The sequence below is a fragment of the Leopardus geoffroyi genome, chromosome C1 (genome assembly GCF_018350155.1).
Source record: "Leopardus geoffroyi isolate Oge1 chromosome C1, O.geoffroyi_Oge1_pat1.0, whole genome shotgun sequence".
NCBI classification, from domain to species: Eukaryota; Metazoa; Chordata; class Mammalia; order Carnivora; family Felidae; genus Leopardus; species Leopardus geoffroyi.
This window is the reverse complement of record NC_059328.1, coordinates 100147341-100163364: the sequence shown is the minus strand read 5'-3', so window position 1 is coordinate 100163364 and position 16024 is coordinate 100147341. Positions and strand designations below refer to the sequence as shown.

The 16024-nt window shown below is 45.9% G+C and overlaps 1 protein-coding gene across 1 annotated transcript in view; it reads right to left on the bottom strand.

Moving 5' to 3' along the window:
• Window positions 1-2303: 2303 nt before the first annotated feature.
• CD101 (CD101 molecule) overlaps window positions 2304-16024 on the bottom strand; it is a 40014-nt gene continuing 26293 nt past the window's right edge. Inside the window, exons 8-9 of the mRNA XM_045478803.1 lie at window positions 14120-14515; window positions 2304-5798 (exon numbers count right to left, since the gene is read on the bottom strand). Coding sequence (XP_045334759.1) covers window positions 5569-5798; window positions 14120-14515 — 626 coding nt within the window. The 3' untranslated portion in view covers window positions 2304-5568. The remainder of the gene's footprint in view (window positions 5799-14119; window positions 14516-16024) is intronic.

The window sequence follows — 16024 nt, the reverse complement described above, 5'->3', positions numbered from 1 at the left end:
CCCCCTTTTCCTTCATAGGCATTTCCCTCAGTAGACCCCTTGTATGTCTAATCCCATCTTGGCATATGCTTCATGAAGCCTGAACTGACCTATGTGATTATTGACTGTTGATAATTCTCTTTTGTAAAACCCCTGTACAAGTCTTTTGTCTATTTTTAAGATGAGCTTCATGCTCCTCCTTTTTTAAAAAAATGTATTTATAGGAGCGCCTGGGTGGCTCAGTCGGTTAAGCATCTGACTTCGGCTCAGGTCATGATCTTGTGGCTTGTGGGTTGGAGCCTTGCGTCAGGCTCTGTGCTGACAGCTCAGAGCCTGGAGCCTGCTTCGGATTCTGTGTCTCCCTCTCTCTCTGCACCTCTCTGCTAACGTTCTGTCTCTCTGTCTCTCTCTCAAAAATAAACATTTAAACATTTTTTAAAAATTTATTTATAGGAGTTCTGTGTATATTCTGGATATAAATTCTTTGTTAGATATGATTTGTGAATATTTTCCCTCCATCCATGGCTTGTGTATAATCACTTTATTAATGATATCTTTGATGAATAGTTTATTTTAGTGGTGCCCAGTTTATTTTTTTCCTTTGTAGTATAAAATGTGAGGTACGTGTCAAGTTTCTTTTTTTTTTCATATGAATATCCAATGGTGTCAGCTAACTAGAAGAAACATGATTTCCCCACTGCAGTAGCACCTATAATGGAAATTAGGTAAATCTACATATGTATGTATATTTCTGGGCTCTATTCTGTTCCATTGATTTCCTTGTTTATACTTGCACCTATAATACATAGTTTTTAAATATATATACCATCACACTTTATTTTTAAAGTAATCTTCATGCCCAACATGGGGCTCAAACTCCTGGCCTTGAGATCAAGAGTCACATGCTCCATGGACTGAGCCAGCCAGATGCTCCTACAACACACTGTTGTAATTATTATAGTTTTATAGAATGTCCTGGAACTTGAGCTCATAATTCCTCCAACTTTTTCTTCCTAAATATTGTCTAGATTATTTATATTTTCATTTATTAGAATGAGCCCATCGATTTCTAAAATTACCTGGGATTGGGATTATGATTCCATTAAACCAGGGTTTCTTATCTTCAACGCTATGGAAATTTTGGGCTTTGCTGTGGGGAAAGGAGTCTGTCCTGTGCATTGCAGGAGATTTAGCAGCAACCCTGGCCGCTGCCCACTAAGTGCCGGTAGTAACCCTTCCCCCCACCCCAGGTGGTGCCACACAGGTCAAGGGGCGCCTGGGTGGCTCAGTCAGTTAAGCATCTGACTTAGGCTCAGACCATGATCTCATGGTTTGTGAGTTGGAGCTCCATGTTGGGCTCTGTGCTGACAGCTCTGAGCCTGGAACTGCTTCACGTTCTAGGTCTCCTGCTCTCTCTGCCTGCCCCTGCTCACGCACCCCTGCTCATGCACTGCCTCTCTCTGTCTCTCTCAAAAATAAATAACATTTAAAAAAATTATTTAAAAAAATGTGTCTGTAAATTGCCAAATGTCCTTTGGCAAGCACAACTGCCCTGCCCTCTCTCCCCGATTGATAACCACTGCATCAAATCTATGGAGCAATCTGGAGAAAATTGGCATCTTAACAGTATTGGGACTCTCCATCCACAAAAATGGATTATCTCTCCATTTAAAACTGAAGCACACACTTTCAACACCCTGTACCATTGTGACCTTAAAGGCATAACGAATTCAGGTTTTCATATACTGGTTATTTATGACATATGAACTTATACCTCCTAGCCAAAACCATCTCAGCAAATGGTTTAATGTGATAATTATTCTTCTAGTCAAAATATCTCTATTTGGAAGTCAGAGCTGATCCAAAAGGAGCCTTGGATTTAAATATGACATAGTAGAAACTCCAAATGTCTAACAAGTAAATTAAACAAAAAAGCAAGCATCAAAAAGATAAGGTAAGGGTGTAGGTTCAAGCCCCACATTGGTTGTACAGATTACTTAAAAATAAAGTCTTTAGGGGTGCCTGGGTGGCTCAGTTGGTTAAGCGTCAGACTTCAGCTCAGGTCATGGTCTCACAGTTTGTGGGTTCGAGCCCCACATCAGGCTCTGTGCTGACAGCTAGAGCCTGGAGCCTGCTTCGGGTTCTGTGTCCCCCTCTGTCTCTCTGCCCCTCCCCCACGGTGCTTGCGCTCTCTCTCTCTCTCTCTCTCTCTCTCTCTCTCTGTCTAAAATAAACATACATACATACATACATAAAATCTTTAAAAACACAAAAGATAAGGTAAATGGAAAGCCAATTAAGTGAAAGGATACTACTCTCTCATCTCTACACTTATCAATAGAAAATTAATATTTATTAACCAGAAGAAGAATCTCATAACATGTCATTGTCTTTAACAAATATACATTAGCTACCTCTTTGAGCTTGCTGTAAGACTTGAAACTTTCTGACAGTTTGGTTCAGTCCACAAACCTCATAAAGTGTTTTTATCCCTGTTACACAAATTAGAGGACAGTGGAGGTGGTGTCCTGAGGCTAGCGGTCTCATTTTGTCCTGGTACTACTGCCCCAGCCCTCACCCAACCCCTAACCATCATCTACGCTGCTCCTTTTTCAATTCTCCTGAAGGGAGCTGCCCCTTCCCTGCTAAATAACATTCAATGGCTCACCACTGTCCACCAAATAAAGGCCAAGTTCTTGTGCACGTTCAAGATCTGGTTTCCTATACATCTCAATAGACTATAAAGAACAAAAACAGCCTATTCATGCCTTTGTCACCTCCCTGTCGTCTCACCCCACACAGAGTAGGAATACCTCCGGAGTGATGCATTTTCCATCTCCAGTAGGAGTATGGGGAGAGGATTCGAACTTCACAACTGTTTGGACTGGACACTGATCCAGAGGGCTTAGGATTATTCTTCCAGTTAATCAGGTATATTGCAGATACAGATACAACAGGTCAAATAAAATTTCCCAGGAGCACAGGGCATGGCGGAGACAGAACACTAGCCACTAAAAAAGAGCAGGGTTGGAAAACTTTTCTTGTAAAGCGTCAGATAGTAAACATTCTAGGCGTTGCGGGTCATATAGCCCCCCTGGCAGTGACTCACCACTGCCGTTTTATTGTGACACCGGCCGGAGGTAATATGCAGGCAAACGGGAGTGGCTGTATTCGCACAAATCGTATTTTAAAAAACAGGTGGTGGGCAGCATTCGGCCTGTGGGCCATAGGTGGCCAACTCCTGAGACAGAGGGTTGTTCTGTTACCAAAGAGGGTTTGAAACACAAGATGCTGACGGGAAAACCAGGTGCTGACATAGAACGGAAAAGTTGAAATCAATGAACAAAAGTACAATTCTGTACTAAGTTTTAGACAGGAAAATGGAAGAAGTACATAATTGGAAAAAGAAGAGGTTTCATGTAAAATGTCTCCTGAGTTAGGTGAAAAATTTTATTCAGTTCAAGAAAAGAGAAAAGATGACTTTGGGGCTTGGTTGCCTGAAAATTCCCCATGGGCCAAATGGAGCCGTGTGGCTTCTCTGAACATCTAACGTGCTGTATGAAAGCAGAGCATCCAGAAGATGCAAGGTGATGACCCCAGGGGATGGGGCACCATGTTGGTCGGGTCACCACTAGATCCCTCACCCCCATCTCTGCCAGACACTAGGAGGTGCTCACTGGGAAATAATCGTTCCCGTGCTCTGCGCTGGGTGGTGCGGTTGGACATTTGAGTGTCTGCTCTGTGCGATGTCTGAGCCAGATTCAGACGTGAAAAAGAGCTGTTGAGCTCCAAGCTTCTGAAAGGCGGGGCCCAGCTGAGGACAGAGGAAGAGAGACAAGGGGAAAGAGTAGCCCAGGCAGGGGACAGTACTAGAGTCTGCTGGGATTATCTGACGGGGCTCAATTCTGTTCTTTCTCTTCAAAATACCAGTTAAAATCCAGGTTTCTGCCGGGGGCGGGGGGTGGGCAGGGGGCATCACACTTTCCAAGGAGTCATAACTTTAGCTTTGTTTTCTGAAAAATATGCCACCCTACCTGAGAGACAAGAGACAAATGTGTTGACACATTTAAGGAAACACTTGTAGTATTTCAAATGAGCCGATAAAGGGAGAGAAACGTAAGGAACCCATAGGCTACAGTGGGAGTTCTCAGAGCCCTGGTAATCCCCTGGCAAGGGAACTAATTATGTTTGCAGAAGACGTGTGTGCTTGATAAAATAATTAAAAATAAATTGCTCTCCTTGGACATGCAAATCACCAAGTGTTAAAGCAACCCCATTGGTCACATAGATAATAAATGCGTTTTCTCAAGTCTGTTAGGTGGCACTGATTGATTTCCAATTCTGGCTATGATAGGGCCTGAGCAGCTTTTGAAACAAAGATGAGGAGACCTCAAGCCCAGTGGGAACAGTTGTCATATCCTGGGGGCCAGTTGTTAAAAGCCGTAAGCCATGACACTCCCCAACCCCAGCCCTCCTGACCTTTCCTGGCTGAGAACTGGGGACTCTGAGGAACCAGACTTGACCCAGTGATCCCCCTGGGCTCCCAGCCCCTGCTGAAGAAAGAGGGGACAGGGGCCCTGTTACTCCTCCTCCCCCAAAGAACTACCACGACACTCTGTGCTACTACCCAGTGCTGTCAGGTCAAAGAAAATAAGGCATTGGCTAAAAGCCAGGACCCAGATGGATCTTTTGGTGTGGGGAGGAAGGGGAGATATGAGGCCTTGGGGTTGACTGTCGTTAAAAAAAAAAAAAAAAAAAAAGTTTTTCCTAATGACCTAATAGTCTTATAGAGCAAAGAAGAAAAGGAGATGAGAGGTGAGGTGAGGAGAAAGAAAGAAAGAAAGAAAGAAAGAAAGAAAGAAAGAAAGACAGGCAGAAAGAAAGAAAACAGAGAAAGTGAGGAAGGGAAGGAGGGAGGAAGAAAGAGGAAACAGAAACTCAGACTACAAAATGCTTTATAATTTCTTCAAAGAATCCATCAATATTAATTAGGTACCGTCTACGCAGAGATTGTCCTTGAGTAGCATTTATAGATGGGATGGGGGCAAGACAGGATTTCTGCATTGAAGGAAGTCACATCCACATTGGGAAGTAGATCTGATGTGAATGAAGGGCATATTCCCAATTCCTTTTTGCCTTGCTGACATCAGGCCCCTTCCCACACCTCTTATTTGGGGGCAAAAGATTACCTAGAGCCAGTGTGACTGGACCACTCGGAATGTTTTCCTGGGAATCAGTGATATAAGGGAGGAGAAAGCAGAGGGCAGCCTCACCCTGGGCTTCGCCATAGGATCGCAACTAATACCCAAGAGGCTGTGTGAGGGAGGTTCTCTCCTTACAGAAGGGGACCCTGAACCTCTGTGAGGTGTGGCAAATGAAACACAGGGTAAATCATCTAGCTCCTGGTCGAAGGCAAGGGGTAGATGACTTAACACACAAAGAAACCACATACACATTCCCTCTGATTCCTAGGTAACTTGCCCAAGGCCACACACACCAAGAAGGACACAATCAGGATTCATTCACACCAATGCTCAGTCCAATTCCAGAGCCCACACTTTCCATAGGGCTGCAGACGGCTCTCGGGATTCAACGGTCTTCCTCTTCCCTCCAGGTGGTTACCCAGTCTCCAGCCCGTTTCAAATCCACCCAGAGAGTCTTTTCTTTCAGCGCGTTTAGCTTCAGTGCCGACAACCTCCTGGCTTTGTGGTACAAGCAGACGAGGGAAATGAGCAGAAGGATAAACAGAATGCAGGGGCAGGTGAATAGGAAATAGAGTAAAGGTGTTGATGAGCAGATCCTGGAGGGAAATGTGGGCTCTGCAATGAAAAGAACAATAAAGAAGATAATTAGTCTCCAGCTTACCTGCACTAATCAATGATAAACACTTGGGGGATTTATTGTTACAGGGAAATAAAATATGTAAAAATAGTGGGGCCAAGTAGTGGTGGGCCCTTTAAATCGTATGTGGGCAGAGGAGTCCAGAATAGGGCTCTTCCAGCCTAGCTGCCCTCACCCAGCCTGTCCCAACCACTGGGTGGGGGGGTTCCAATGACCTACTTAAAACCAACAGCCGTGAAGAAAAATAAAACAAAAAAAGAAAACCTCTCCTTTAATCTTCTATCCTCAGAAAAGATATCTGTAATTCAACCCTCGTTCTCAGCTCTGTTGCTGGTCCTGAATTTTTAACTGAGTTATTCCCACTGCTGCTGCTTAAGTGTGCGTACTCACATGGACACACACGCAGCACACACACATGCAAGTGTGCACACTCACACAGTGCGCTGTTTTTACACAACTACAGTGAGAAGCTCGGTCCGGACTCTCCTGTTGGGATCCCCCCACCCAGGCACCCTCCGTTTGGCTCCCCTCCTGTGTTGCCCTTACTGTTGCCTCCATCACGCATGCTCTCTGCATCCTAATCCTCTGGGTCCTCCTGACCCAGCTCAGACAACACTTCCTCTCCTGGGTCCTCTACCTGCCTCGGGCACAGTCCTCTCCAATGCTCCTCTCACATACCCCCTGGTGTAGACCACTTTTGTTCCTCCTTATCCATCTCCTTCATTCCATCACAGTTGAGTACAACCGATAGCCACTGATAGCGTCATTGGTTTCTGTGTCCCCTGCTATGCCCGGCACTTGCCTGACAACGTTGGCTGATCTGAATCGAACCGGACTGACTGCAACCACCTGGGCAAAGGCTACTATATAAAGGCAAGCTAAAGCACACAATCTTCCAGCAACTGCAGTCCGTGGCGGGGGCAGGAGGGGGGCACTGTCAGCGCACAAACACGCCAGGCATGCACAAGCAGTCCCAAAGTGGCTCCTGGCCACACGGCCAGAGAGGCAAGGGGACAGGGCTGCAAACACCACAGGTTCCGGGAAGCAGTGCCTAAGAGCCTCCATGCACAAAGGCACATGCTTAGAGAGACACCAACCACTAAATGTAGTCTTCTGACAACATTTGTTTATGACAGGATATTTGAACTTGGGGCTTTTTGGAAAACTCTGATGCTAATAGTAGCTGTGCTTTTATTGGAAAATTGTAATGACATAAGCAAGTTCTTCTTCAGAGGTTAAGTTATAGGATTCACGGGATTATAGACTATTAGAGATGTAAACGGCTTTGGAGGTCATTTCCACCAACCTCTACCACAAGAATTCCATTTTTGGCATTGTTGATGCATTTGCACCTTGAAGAACGTCTCTTTGTTGGAAGTCAAGAAAGAGCCTCAAACATTTGTCCGGCTCCTGCCTTGTGAACTCCTGAAGGACAGGGCCCATGTCTTATGCGTCTTTTTATCTTGTACAGCACTTTGTCCATAGGTCATCAATGGAAACCGATGGATGAATCAATTGTGTGAGTGCATTGCACACACAGGAACCCAGGGTGGCTGTCGTCCTGTTACACAGAGTAAAGACCATCACTGAACATGAGGCTAGCTCTGAACAGGACTTGACGAGCTGAAGGAGTTTGCAGCTGGATTTTCTCTGGTCTCATGTATATTCTTCGCCCTCGAGTTGGTTTTGGTTTTTGAAAGGGTGGGCAATGATAAAGCTAGACTTTTAATTCATTATCACCCTCTCTCTCTATATCCTACCTGACCCCTCTCTCCAAGGCCCTGCTTGACTACAATAAATCTCCCCAGATCTTATCTTAATATATCTGAAGGCATGTGGGTAGGAAGGAGGTAGAAATGGCAGTGCTGAAAGAGACCGGAGCTGTAGAAAACAGCGGAGAAGAGCACTGGCCTTGACACTTCACGCTACTCGTACGCACAGTAGCGACTGAGTACCTCTTCCATCTCGAAGGGAGCCGGGTTCACATTCTGGCTCTTCCACATACTGTTATTGACGTTGGACCAGTTACTTGCCCTCAATAATGCTTAGTTTCCTCATCGATCAAATGGGGATAATAATTTCTAGAGTCGTGATAAGATAATGAAGTATTTAACAGAGTGCTCAGCACATCTGTTGAGTCAGCAAGGAATAACTATCAGTACGCTGGTAGGAAAATCACAGGCAGTGCTCTCCCAAGAGACCGGGTAGAAAACGGGGCTTGACCAGCTGGTTCCCCACACAGGCACCACAAGCTTGGCCACGTTCTTCCACAGGCCCAGTCTCTCCCTCAAGTCTCTGGTCCCTCCGTCTCCATGGCTGGGTGATGTTCCACTGAGAGTTGAATGATTACATAGGAGACTCTGACTTCCCTTCCCTATCATGGGAGGCAGAGAATTGGGAAGTGAGAGTCCACCTCTGTGTCACCGTTGCTAGGACGGTGGTGCGATACTGAAGAGATTTGCACCAGCACGCAGAAGGTGAGAAGAAATCCGGTACTTGGCTTTTTTTCTTTTTCCCCTGAGACTCTAACCTTCAGTGTGAAGGGACTGCCAGAGGGCTTGGGTATCTTAATGGGGAGGAGACTGCTCTGTGTGGAGCAATCTGCCATCAAAGGATAGCACAGGCGCTCTTCACAGTGCCGAGTTGGCCAACAGCTAGCAACTGTCAGCTCCAGTGCTTCTAAATTACCTCTCCTGGGAGGGCAGGGTTTGCTCTAGATCCCACAATCACCAGTCCCCACCATCTGCCTCTCACCCATATCTGGATTAGAATTAGCGACAACCCAAACCATTAAGGTTTGGCATTTTGAATCAATCCGAGTAAGTGCCCGATGCTCGAAGTACAAGGTCTGCAAGACAGAGCCAAAAGTGTAATGAGAACACTTCATCACGAGGCTTGGTTGATAACTTGCTCCCACCCACAGCCAAATACACCACGAGGAGCATTCCTTTTCCATATTACCTCAGAAGTACTGACTTCAGCAGAGGACAGATACCGGAGAGCGAGGGGGCTACCAATTCTGCCCCCACCCCAACCCAAATTCAGCAACGGACCATGCCAAGTGTGGCCACGGGAGAGAGTTGGCTCCCGCCAAGAAATGAAAGTAGGGTTCGGGAACCCAATACAAGCGCATCCCAGAATGAATGGTGCCTGACAGTATCCTGTTTCATCCCAACTGAAGACTCGCTTGCTCATTCTTTCATGAAGCATTTATTGAGTACTACGTGCCAGACTTTGTGGGAGGCACCGGGGTAGCATAGAAAAATGTTATGGTCTCTCCAGAAACTTCAGTGTGGTAGGGGCACATATCTCCTTTGAAGGGTCACTTTCTAAGTATATCCTTACCCACCTAGAAGCTGGGGAAGAGTAAAAAATACATACGATGACAAGTAATCCAGTCCCCAGAAAGCCTTATAATCTTGCCTATTAATTACAGAGAATTCTCTAGAATAAGACATTTATGTCTGGGGTCTGAGGGTGAGGTAGGAAGACTAAGGTATCTCTAGCCCCTGCCTTGGCTTAGTCATAGGTAAGGAAGTCAGATGGAGAAGCAAATGCCAGGTCCATTCCATTCCCCCAGGGAGATGCGTCTTAACTTTTCTGTTCTCCACTTGAGCCACAGTGCTCCACAGATTTATTAGGTAGTCCTAAACTAACCCACCCAGAAATTGCCACAGGGAGGTGGCAGAAAACCATCTGAGAAGTGGAGAGTTGGTAGCATGTTAGTCCCTGAGAAGGTAGCAGATAAGTTGGGAGGTGAAGGATTAGTAGGTGTTGACCAAAGGTGGCATGGAGGGGCACTGCAGTCAGCAGGTGGTATAGCTTCATCATCTTCCTCTCTGAGGTCTCTTTCCCCTCTAGAATTTTTTAAAGTGCTCAAGTCCCTACCAGCTCCAAACCAAAACAGAACAAAGTAAAACTTCACTGACACCTCTTGCCACTTATCTTCTCTCTTACCTTTACATCAAAGCTCTTGAAAGTGTAATCTATATTTGATGTGTCCACTCTTTCACCGTGGTCTGCCTTTTCTCATTACTTCTCTGCAATTGCCCTGCAGTGTGAAATCCCATGGACACTTGCCCGTTCTTATCTTAATTGACCTCTTTACAATAGTTGAGTTTGTTGGCTTTCCCTTCCCTTTTGCTGTGCTCTCTGCTTTTGGTTTCTAGGATACCACCAAACCCTGGTTCTCCTCCTACCTCTTGGCTACTCCTTTCGTTCCCCTTCAGTCTCCTCTTCTGTACTTCCCTGATCAATAGTATCTCAGGGATGCGTCGTTGGACACCATTATTGGCTATGAGTTGATGCCTACTAATCTACAGCTCTGGCAAAGATCTCTCTTGGAAATCCCCATGTCTATTGGGTAGAACTCTCTGGATAACTCACACATACTCCACACATCAATTCCAGCTCAACTTATTCAAAATTGAACTAATTTCTCCATCAGACCTTATATTACCTCATTTAGTGAATGTCCCCACTAACCACCCATGCTAGAAACTTCTTATTCATCCTTGATTCTCCCCTTCTGCCCAGTCACCCTCCACATGCACCTAATCAGTCTCTAAATCCTGAAGATGATGCTGCCTAACACTGACTGCCTGCTTTTCTCTCATCCCTCATTAAAGCACTGCCTTAATTTGGACCTTCATCTTGTCTCACCTGGGTTCCTACTATCAATTTCAAATAGTGCTCTCTGCTCTGTGTCTGCCTCCCTTCCAACTCATCTTTAACAGGGCTCCCAGTGGGAGCTTCCTAAAATGCAAATCTCATGATGTCACTCCCCTGATTGAACTTCGCTGACACTCCATAAGGTTCATGACTCAGTTCACCTTCCTTAGCTACATACGTGGGATGAGTTTGAGATCCATACCCTCCCATCTCACTAGCTGCCTCTCTTACCCTTGCGCCACAGTTTATTTTTTAATATTTTTTTAATGTTTATTTTTGAGAGAGAGATGAGTGGAGAGAGAGAGTGTCAGAGCATGAGTTGGGGAGGAGCAGAGAGAGAAGGAGACACAGCATCTGAAACAGGCTCCAGGCTCTGAGCTGTCAGCACAGAGCCTGATGCAAGGCTCGAGTTCACGAACCAGGAGATCACGACCCGAGCCAAAGTCGGACACTTAAACTAACTGAGCCACCCAGGTGCCCCTGCCCTTGCACCACAGTTTTTATGATCATCTTGCCTAGCCTTTCCTTTCCCTAAAATATGTCCTCTTCCTTTTCATAGGCCCCATACTCTGGGGAGTTTCCCAGATCTCCTCCCCACCCAGCCCTTCACCCCAGCCCTGCCTCTGCTCCTTATGCAGCACCCTAAAACTATTTCTTTGATGACACCTACCATTTTGGACTTTACTTCCCCAACAGAATCTGAGCTCTTTGGGGGATGCCTGGGTGGCTCAGTTGGTTAAGCATCCGACTCCTGGTTTCAGCTCAGGTCATGATCTCACGGTTCGGGAGTCTGAACCCCACATCAGGGTCTGTGCTGACAGCACGGAGCCTGCTTGGGATTCTCTGTCTCCTCCTTCTCTGCCTCCTTCCTCTCTCTCTCTCTCTCTCTCTCTCTCTCTCTCTCTCAAAAAATAAACATTAAAAAAAAAAAAGGAAAAAGAATCTGAGCTCTTTGGGAACAGACTCTGTAATACGTGTTTTTGTGATCTCAGAAGCTCACATGGTTATTTATTGAACAACTTAAAATATTTTGTCATGGGGCGCCTGGGTGGCTCAGTAGGTTAAGCATCAGACTTCAGCTCTGGTCATGATCTCGCAGTTCGTGGGTTCAAGCCCCTTGTTGGCCTCTATGCTGACAGCCTGGAGCCTGCTTCAGATTCTGTGTCCCCTTCTCTGTCTGCCCCTCTCCCACTGTCTCTCTCTCTCCCTTTCCCTCAAAAACAAATAAACATTAAAAATAATAAAAGGAGTAAGAGGTATATATTAAAAAATATTTTGTCATATATATAGATATAGATGGATAGATATAGATATATATAGATATAGTATATACGTGTGTGTGTATGTGTGTGTGTGTTGTGTGTGTGTGTGTATAGCATGTTTGGAGGCATAAGAGGAAAGAGAGTTAACATTTCTTGAGCACTGACAATATCCATGGACTATGCTAGCTACTTTACACACATCTGTATTACGATCCTCATTTTATGACTAAGCTGAGGCTCACAGTGGTTAAGGAACCAGGGTATGATTTCACAGCTCATAGGTGGCAGGGGGCTGTGATCCAAGCCTAGGCTTGTCTGATTCCAAACCCTGGAATTTCGCATCCCACCCCCCCCCCCCCCCCACTGCCTCCCCAACTACCAGGAAAGAACAGCCAGGTAGAGGAAGCAAAATGCTCTAAGCAAGGATTTACTTGGGAACCCCCACTGTGTCTATAACAAAAACCCTCAGCTTATCATGGCACAGGTTTTCAAGCTTCTTCAACTGTAAAGAATACAAAGACCTCCCAACTTTTAATGTTTTCTTTCCAGAGTTTATCTTCTAAAAACCTTACACCTGACTTGTAAGGATTCTATAAAGATTGACTATATATATTGCTGTGTAGGATCCCATGTCTCTCAGAGGAGATGTGCTTTTTCATAACAGAATATATATTTATTACCGTTATTATCTATTTATTCTGCTACAAAAAGTGCTGATTCTACAGAGCCTAGGGATTCCAGGGAGAAAACATGTATGGAATGTGCTCAGGTTGTGGGACTTCCCGTAATTGTTGGAATAGAAGAAAAATATCTTCTGGACACTGGGGAGAAAACTTCTGCTGAAGAACACTTGGGGGAGGAGGATGCTGGAGCCCTAGGGAGCAAGTCAGAGAACTCTGACTTCTGCTCTAGAAGCCTGGCTGGGGCGGGGACACAACTGTCCCTATTTTGGAGAAGTTGCCACCTATTCCCAGCACCGCTTTTTCTCCCCAGAGAGTGTCACCAAAGCTAGCTGGTGTTTCAGGAATGTTACCTAGAATTGATCCTTTTTACTCTTGCTGGTGTGGGGCACCAAGGTCACAGCTATGCATCTCTGGTGTCCCCTTCCCACTATTAAGTTCAGCGCACCTCTTGCCTTTTCCCTAAACCCCACCAGGAAGGAGCCGCTCAGGGGCATCTGGGTGGCTCAGTCGGTTAAGCATCCAACTTTGGCTCAGATCATGATCACGTGGGTTTGTGAGTTCAAGCCCCTCATCCGGCTCTGTGCTGACAGCTCAGAGCCTGGAGCCTGTGTCAGATTCTGTGTCTCCCTCTCTCTCTGCCCCTCTCCCACTCTCTCCCTGTCCCTCTCTCTCTCTCTCTCTCTCTCTCAAAAATAAATAAACATTAAAACAATTTACATAAAAAAGGAAAGAAGAAAGAAAGAAAGAAAGAAAGAAAGAAAGAAAGAAAGAAAGAAAGAAGCAGCTCAGAGATGAGCTGGCCATATTAGCCAGCACACTGATCACCAGGGAAGATTTACTGGTCTGGTTGGAGAAATTTTTGCTTTCATTAACAAATGCTTAATGAATGCCTACTACATGCTTGGCACTGTACTGGCTGGAAGGTTGCCCTCTTCTCCTTCACAGCCTCTTGCTCCACACCCCTCCTCAAGCTGTGCACTAGCTGAGTAGGTTGGCCTTCCCACGTGGACAATGGTCACTCTTGGGCCAAGGTCTTTAAGTAGCTGCCTTCTTCGCTGGACCCCATAAGCAAGCGCCACAGGGCATACTTCCTTCTCTGATGCCTTTCAAGCTGCAGTCAGGTGAGGCCCACCCACCACATGACTATCGTTCTCAAAGCCCTGCTGATTTGTTGACCTATCGAGAGAGAAGAACATGGCACTTACTCATCGAGAAAAGTTTCGCTTTGGTTTGGAGGTGGGGAGCATGTAGAGGCAGTTGACTGCAGTGAGACCAAATGAAACATCCCGTCACCAGGCCCCTATCCCTCATTCCAACTCCCTCTGCAGATCCAAGCATTCTGAGACTGGAGAACCAGCCAAGGGGTAAAGATGTCCGCTTCGAACGTAATTTTGTTATTGAAAGGGACACGATGTGGATGGCTTTTTTGGTTCAGGAGGAGAAGGGGCGGGGGAAGCAGGTCAGATGCCCCTGACATTTCCGTGTCTGTGCCTGAAACCTTGCGTAGACCTCATCTGTCCAAATGAGAACTAGCAATCACTATTGACAGAAACTGCAAAGTCACTTTCTTTAGGGAATCTGTAAACTGAGTTCAGCAAAACGTAACTGGGAGGGAAACACAAGACGGGGCGGGGGACAAAGATTCTCCTGACCAGGGGCCGGGGCAGATTAACCCCTAGTTACCTGAAGGCAGCACCGTGAGCACCACATGCTGGGACTCATCTGATGCTCGGTTGACCCACGTGCCAGGGTTACCATGCGGCTCCCACTCTGTCACCTTGCACCAGTACAAACCGGCATCCTCCATTCTGACCCGATGAAGCTTCAGGACAAAGTCTGTAGGGGATGAGCGGTAACAGTACAAATGCCCCCCGAGCCCCTCATCACCATACTCCAGCAAGCCATCATGCCGAAGGTGTACCAGCATTTTCCTTCCTGAATGCTCCCCGTTGCGCAACCACATCACAGAGTACAGAGAAGCCGAGCTGCCAGAACTCTCCAGGCTGCAGCGGATGGCCACCTCCGTGTGCTCGGTAGCATTTTCTGTCCAGTACACTTTGGAGACACGTACCTTGCTTCCTAGGAAATAAAATGGCAATAAGTTAGAGAAGAATCCAGATTTTTAGATTGGGTACCCCCTCTGAAAGATCTAGTTCTCACTGAGGAGATGCCATCTTAAACTCTTTAGATAACCAGGTCTCTCATCTTTAACGTTTTCCCTTGACCCCTGTCCTTCTTCAACATTTGCTAGAACATTCTGTGCGATGAAGCAAACCAGCCGTTTCCCTTCAGCCCTACCTCTTGTCCGCTGAAGGCCTGCCTCTGAAGCCACCCAGCTTCAGTGGGTGCTCTGCTCTGCTGTTTTACCTCTCCCTGGCCAACTCTTTCTTCTTCTGCCCAGATGGACCATCCAAAACTTCTGGCTCTTCCCTCAAGTCATGTACTGCACCACTGCCCCTCATTCTTGGCAAATTACCTTCCTCCCATATACCCAGATATCATCTCAGTCCAAGATACAGGGAAAGGGGAGGCTATCTGAGAGACTGAACATTTTTATACAAGTATTAGAATACCACTCAAGGAAAGACGATTTAAATTACTGGATTAGACTAAGTCTTAAACAGATTTTGACATTTACTTCTTAAAAATTTTCTCCTGGGGTGCCTGGGTGACTCAGTTGGTTAAGCATCTGGCTCTTAATTTTGGTTCAGGTCATATCTCATGGTTCGTGAGTTCGAGCCCCATGTCAGTCTCCGTGCTCATGGAGCCTCCTTGGGTTTCTTTCTCTCTCCCTCTGTCTCTGTCTCTCTCTCTCTGCCCTCCCCTGCCTCACAAAATAAATAAATAAACTTAAGAAAAAATTTCCCCTCCTAACCTGCCGGTGAGAACTTCAAATGAAGACCAGAGCAGTTACTAACAAAATAAACTATAGTATACGCTAAATTTTCAACTCTACTACAAACACATTTATTGATCAATCTTAAAAAAATTTTTTTTGAATGTTTATTTATTTTTGAGAGACACAGAGGGACAGAGCATGAGTGGGGCGGAGAGAGAGGAAGACACAGAATCTGAAGCAGGCTCCAGGCTTCGAGCTGTCAGCACAGAGCCCGACTCGGGGCTCCAACTCATGGACCATGAGATCATGACCTAAAACAAAGTTGGAAACTCAACCGAGTCGCCCAGGCGTCCCATATCTTTCCCTAAAAGGATAACTTTGTCTCATCCTGGATTTTTGTTGTTGTTGCCATATTTACTCTCTCCCTCCATTCATGGCAAGGTATGTGAAATATTAGTTTATATGATTCTGTCTCTGCTTCCTCATCTCAAATTCCTCCCTACTTTAATGCAAACACCTTCTAATTCTATCCCATGCTCTGGCCAAGATCATTAGTATGGGCCTGATTTCCCAGCTCAAGACACTCTGGTTTTGTTGTCTGCTCTGTGGGTTTTATCACCGAAGTCCATTTTCTTCTTGAAATTCTCTCTTCTTTTGATTTCAGAGAACGTGTCTCTCCTGCAGTTCTGACCACTCCTTCTCAGTATCTCTCCCTGGGGCCTCTTACCTCACTCCCTGCCCCGGGGTAC